The sequence below is a fragment of the Henckelia pumila genome, chromosome 3 (assembly GCF_033568475.1).
Source record: "Henckelia pumila isolate YLH828 chromosome 3, ASM3356847v2, whole genome shotgun sequence".
NCBI classification, from domain to species: Eukaryota; Viridiplantae; Streptophyta; class Magnoliopsida; order Lamiales; family Gesneriaceae; genus Henckelia; species Henckelia pumila.
Genome location: NC_133122.1, coordinates 71,617,964 through 71,624,011, shown reverse-complemented (window position 1 = coordinate 71,624,011; position 6,048 = coordinate 71,617,964). Strand labels below are relative to the sequence as shown.

General features: G+C 28.1%; 1 protein-coding gene across 1 annotated transcript; it reads right to left on the bottom strand.

The window, feature by feature from the left end:
- Positions 1-491: 491 nt before the first annotated feature.
- On the bottom strand, positions 492-2,913 carry LOC140893473 (uncharacterized). The gene is made up of 8 exons (XM_073302539.1): positions 2,520-2,913; positions 2,354-2,440; positions 1,907-2,110; positions 1,747-1,838; positions 1,336-1,443; positions 1,179-1,245; positions 794-1,106; positions 492-712 (listed from the first exon to the last, which is right to left on the bottom strand). The coding sequence occupies exons 2-5, from the start codon at positions 2,372-2,374 to the stop codon at positions 1,395-1,397; spliced, it is 366 nt and encodes a 121-aa protein (XP_073158640.1). The 5' UTR covers positions 2,375-2,440; positions 2,520-2,913; the 3' UTR covers positions 492-712; positions 794-1,106; positions 1,179-1,245; positions 1,336-1,394.
- Between the last annotated feature and the right edge of the window lie 3,135 nt (positions 2,914-6,048).

Below are 6,048 nucleotides of genomic sequence, written 5' to 3'. Positions count from 1 at the left end.
TACATGTCATAGATATGAATGCAATTTGCAACCGCTGCTGATGTTAGTTGTGTAAAAACGATTTCAAATGACTCCTATATTCCATCAATATAGGAACGAAAAATATATGAATGGTGTCAAATCACTTTAAAAACCGTTGGTTGTAAGAATGGTTTCCGTTGCTCCTATACGTTGTAGATATAGGAGCGATTTAAGACCGATCTTTAAGCTTTAAATATATAAGTTATTTTAAATCGTTCGTAAAATAACAAATATAAAAGCAAGGTTTTAGCTCACAATTTAGAACGGTTTAAATGAAATTATTTTAAATTGCTCTTAAATCTAATTTAGCAATCATTAAGTCTTTTATTGTATTTTTTAAAACAAATATACATTATTTCGAAATAATTCCTCAACCAATAAAATAGATAAATAATGCATATCAAATAAAAAATAAAAATCCCGATAAAAATAAATTAAATTGTTTCAAATTCATAAATAATACTCCAAATCCTAATAAAAAAATGAAAATGTTTCAAATTCATCAATAATACTCCAAATCCTAATAAAATTAAATGACAATTTTTCAAATTCAATGAATAAAATATAAAATGTTTTCACATTTCATCTAATCGTTGTCCGACTCTGTCCCTGGTGGATATCTTCGACTTTCATTGGCATTTTGTGAAGTATTTGTCTGTTGATGAATAACTTCTGCCATGATAGTTGCCATCTAGAAAAAAAATTTAATTTAATATTATGCAATTATACAAGTAATTTTGAATCAATTCATTAATATTCGATATGGGGCTACCTGCGCAGGTAATAATTCAGGCCCACGAGATCCTCCAGCAGTTCCAGCTATCATACTTTGAAGGACTCTTGTAAAATTTTGGAGTTGATGTTCATGCGTCCGTCTCATCCGCTCAATTTCTTCTTGACTTTTTTCTTCCATACTTTTCATTTTATCTTCCATTTCTCGTAACTTATTAGTAACATCAGATGGAGGAAGATTGCTCTGTGTTAAAAATAGTCTGGGCTTATACCGATCTGGAAATAATTGACTAGGTAATGCACCAGCTCCTAGACATCGTACTCGACCAAAATGTTCTGGTCCAAATATGTCACTGAAAAATATATGTATAATAAGTATTGTACAATGTATAATTATATTTAAAAATGAAATAAAGTATATGTACCAAAATGCTTTCTCATGCACTTCTGTTGGTTGTGTTCCCTCAGGCTTGTCCTGGAGGTGATGTTGCACTGCATTATTTAGCAAAGCATAAAAAAAATCTTGTCAATAAATAAAAAGAATATTGAGAAGCTATTTGAAAATGTTGAAACAATTATAACCTCAACTCGTATTGCTTCATCATCAACAAGAGCACCTCCTTTCTTTTTACTTTGACGGCTCAAATGTAATATTTCAATACGAGTTGGTTTTCTACCATTTTCTTGAAACTAAACATGGAAAAAAAACACTTTCAGATTAAATATTATGCAGGTTATGATAGCCCAAGACTCACATATTTAATTAGAATGACAAAAAATTGACAATATTTCCAAATAAGTATGAAAATTTCTTAACAAAATTGACTACCTAAATCATATATATATATATATATATATATATATATATATTCAACAATCACTCCCTTATATCTTCTTAATACATTCCATAAGAACAAAATAAAATAAATACATAATACAATAAATCAATAGTATGAAATTATTCGTGAAGAAATATTATGATCTAAAACTTACAAACTTATATTCCAAAGATGCAATATTTGTCTGTCCTTGTGCATGTATCCCTTTTTTTTACTCCCATTTTCTCGATTTATTTTTGAAGTATCCTGAAAAAAAATAATTATATCAAATTTATGCATTAAAACAATATTTAAAATAAACAATAAATACGAACCTCATTAGACTTCCAGTATCGACACAAAGTTTGCCAAACTTCTGGAGTAAGATCATGGGGAATGGGACGAATTGACACAAGCTCACTTAATGCAATATTTGAATCATAAGAAGTAGCTTTAACTTCGGCCTTCCATCGCCTCCATGAAACTCCCATCATCTGCATCACACTAGTTCTGTGTTGTTCGAGGGTATCAAAACTTGCCTGTAAACATTAAATAAGTTGTAATAATGTTTTAAATTAAGTGTTAAATATAATATTATCAATTTACTGTTACACATTCCCATGCATTATCCAAGCAACACTTATCCATTTTCCTCCAATCTAAGAAATCAAGGGGCAAGACATTTCCATTACGGGCAATAGTGCCCACAAAATTGGCAAGCGTCGGCTGCATTTCTCCATATGGTTGACCTCTTTCATTAAATGTTACTACTAAATGCTCACCGGGTGCCAATGAATGAACATCCTTCATAATAGTTTTCCCACGTGTCTTTCGTTGGACTTGGGATGAATGTATGATCTCGTTGTGACCTAAAAACATTTGTAAAACATAAATTTTATTTCAAGCTATAAGGATAACCAACAATTCATACCCAAAAAATTTCTTTACCTCCTTGATTATGCTCTTCGGTCTGTCTTGACTCCATTGTATTGTTTGGTGTTGCATTGTTTCGTGCGTCAAGTTCATCTTCACGTCCTCTGTTACTTGTGTCATCTCTACGAGATCGTTCACTTATATTTTGAAGCAACTTTCGCATTCTTTTGTTTGCCTTATTAAATATCAAACCTGAAAAACCATTGCATTAGTGCATTCAAAGATACAATTTAATACTCAAATCCAAAAAAATTCGGCGTCGCACCGAAAGACAAAAAGGTCAAAAAAATCCAATCTGATGACGAGTAAATTTGAAGAACTAAACAGTGAAGCAAACTCTTAGAAAAAATCTACATTGGACATAAATTCAAAACTAAACAAAATGTGTTTTTTTTAATATTTTATAGAATGTAGTACTTCTGCTATATATGCTTATAAATTCAAAACTAAAAATATAGAGGTAAATATATCTAAAGGGATGCATGGTCTGGTACATCAAAACCAACATGTTGAATTTAATGAAATTAATAAAACCTTTGGTAAAATTATTTTGTACACAAATTAATAAGGTTGGAAATGCAAGGATAAAAAAATGAAAGAACCAAGAATTTATCCGTAGAAAAATACTCTTTGGCAGTCAATATATATATTTACTGGAAGGCTAAAATATAGGAACTGACGCGGTTTGGATCGAGATTGAAGATGCCTATCCAGAAACCAATAACCAAGGTAAAATCTTGATCATAGGTATTGATGTCGTTGCTTGGGAATTTGGTTGTAGTGGATTTCTAGGTTCGATGGATATGTGTTGGTGGGCTTCGCTCAAGGGAAGAGCAGTACATATCTGAATGATATGAATGAACTGGCGACAATGTGTTCCTAAATGACTCGCGACGAACGAATATGAAACAATTTACATTACAATAATCTATAAATTTCAACCGATCAAGATTCAAAAAACCATAAAACCATGTAAAGAGTGTTCTACAAATTTTGATAGTGCAAGGAAGTAACCACATGTTGAAAAATAAATTACGTAAAAAAGGCGATAGAAAAAGCAGTGTCAGTGAAAGAGTAAATGACAGAATCTGAGAAAAGGACCGCCTTTATCTTTGCTTACGGCACTTGAATTGAATATGAAGGAAAAAGTTTAATAGAGATTAACTGATTAAGTCACTTTAAAATTTTAAATGGATGTTTATCTTTTTAGATTTTTTTGATTTGAAAAATTAAACTTTGATGGATTATCTTTTATCACTACAATTTTAATGTGGAGGGTACTTTTGGCGGAAATATTTTTGTAATTCAATTGGTGATGAAAATTTTGGAGGTAATTAAATATTTTAACGCCAAATTTTTTGTATTTATATGAAATTTAATATACTGTTGAATAGAAAAATTAAAGAAACAAACATATTATCTAATCAACTAAAAAAATTCAGATTGTACCGTGAAGAATGAGCTATATAAATTTATTATATCATTTTCAGATTTTATAAAATTTTCAGATTGCGAAAAAAAAAATTTATACCAAAAAATTAAAATTACATCCTATACAAAGCACCTTCTAGAATATTCATAAACAATTCAGATTTATTTGTACAGATTTAATAAATTATAATTAAATTTCCATATTACTAAAGAATATATTGTTTGTATTTTTTTTATTTGTGGATCATTTCAGTTTTGATTTTGGATTTTCATTCTCCTTTTTAAGCATTATATATATTTAGTAAGGTTAAAAAATATATATTTACTTGAAAATATTTTTAAGACCATGCTTTTAAAATGAATAGGAAAAAAATAAAAAAATTGAGTGGCAAAATGATATTTTGGGAATTATATATATATATATGTGTGTGTATAATAGTGAATAGAGTAGTTTTATTAAAAAATAAAATAAAATGAAAATCAATATAGAACGGAGAAAATAGAATTGAAATTGAAACATAAAATATGAAAACATTGTGTGATAAAATGGTGTTTATGGAATTATAAAAATTCTTACAAACATTTAAAAAATTTGTGCATTTGACATTCATTCTCCTTATATATTGTAAAATTATAGCATCCAAGAGAATTAGGATTGTCAAAAATCAATCCAACACGTCAACACGACAAAATCAAGCCGAAAAATATCGGTTAAGATTGAGGGCTTTGAGTTCGGATTGGATCGTGTTGACTTGAAAGCTAACCCGAAAAAATTTATCGAGTTCAGGTAAACCTGGTTTGACCCGAAATGATCCAAAACTTTTTATTATTGTTATTTTATATAAAATTAAGAAATTTTTGTTATATTTTATATGTTCTATTTTTTTAAAAAAATTATTCTATTTTGATATAACATATTTTCGTTATTTAATGTTTATTTCTACAATTATGATTTTTTAAAATAGTTTTTTATTTGTAACAAATATACTTTAACTTTTATATAAATAGACTTTAAATCTAAATTATATGTGAGTTTAATAATAGTATTATGTGAATAATACTATTATTTTTGTGTGTTTTGATTTTTTATTAAATTAATTTGTTAAATTTTTTTTTAAAAAAACAAATTGAGTTGGTTCAGGCTAGCTGGGTTTGAATTTGGGTTGAAAATTTTTGGGTTGGTTTGGATTTGGGTTGAGAATTTGTTAAATAATATCTTCTCCAACCCGAACCAATCCACCTACATTGACACCCTTTAGAGAAGTGAGTGACAAATATATGAAGGGTAGGGAGGTGGATAGGGGTACCAATTTGGGTGGATCAGGAGAGTTCAGGTCAAGTTGACACAAAAAACTAGTAAAAGATGTCTCAACACAAACCCGAATCAACTAGAACCCGGATAACCCAACTAACTCGATTTTATGTTATTTTTTATTTTATTTTTAACAAAATAATGAAATAAAAATAAAAAACACAGTAATATTCGAGGTTCTAAAAAGCCTGAAGTGCATCGAGACGTGAAGATCAAGCTTCAAAAGTTTCAAACGTAGAGAGTTTCGTATGATCTTAATTATGAAAAGATGTTTTTTTTTATTTTTACTATAGTTTTAATTATTTTAAGGCAAACATTAAATAAATTGATAAATTAACTATAAATTTAAGCTTTTAGATATTTCAAGTTATATACTACATGTTACGTCTTAAACACATACAAATCTTGTGTTTTGATATTAATATTTTTAATGCATTAACAAATCTCAAATATTATGTTTTGATGATTATAAAACTAAGTTAATTTGAATTTGAATCAGCTAAGTTCGGAGGCTCTGAATCCCTGATCAGACGGTCCGATCATACCCGATTCAACACTATAAAAAAAAACCTTTTGATTTTTTTAGTGAGTATATTTTAAATTTTCTATAAATAGACTTTTAGAAAATTTAAAATATACTCACTAAAAAAATAAAAAAAATTAAAAAAATCAAATTTTACAAAATAAAAATTAAATTGTGAAAACCTATATTATCAATATACAATAAGGGTTAATTTTCAATCACTCCCTAAACCAATTTATAACTTATTTATAAATCCTTACATAAATAAAACTTACTTT

What these genes read in the sequence shown, in the direction of transcription:
- LOC140893473 (XM_073302539.1), bottom strand. Translation starts at nt 2,374, where the DNA reads ATGTTCATTCATTGGCACCCG. An exon ending in GATACTGGAAGTCTAATGAG is followed by an intron (nt 1,839 to 1,906) that starts GTTCGTATTTAT and finishes ATTTTTTTTCAG; the next exon opens with GATACTTCAAAAATAAATCG. An exon ending in CATCTTTGGAATATAAGTTT is followed by an intron (nt 1,444 to 1,746) that starts GTAAGTTTTAGA and finishes TTCCATGTTTAG; the next exon opens with TTTCAAGAAAATGGTAGAAA.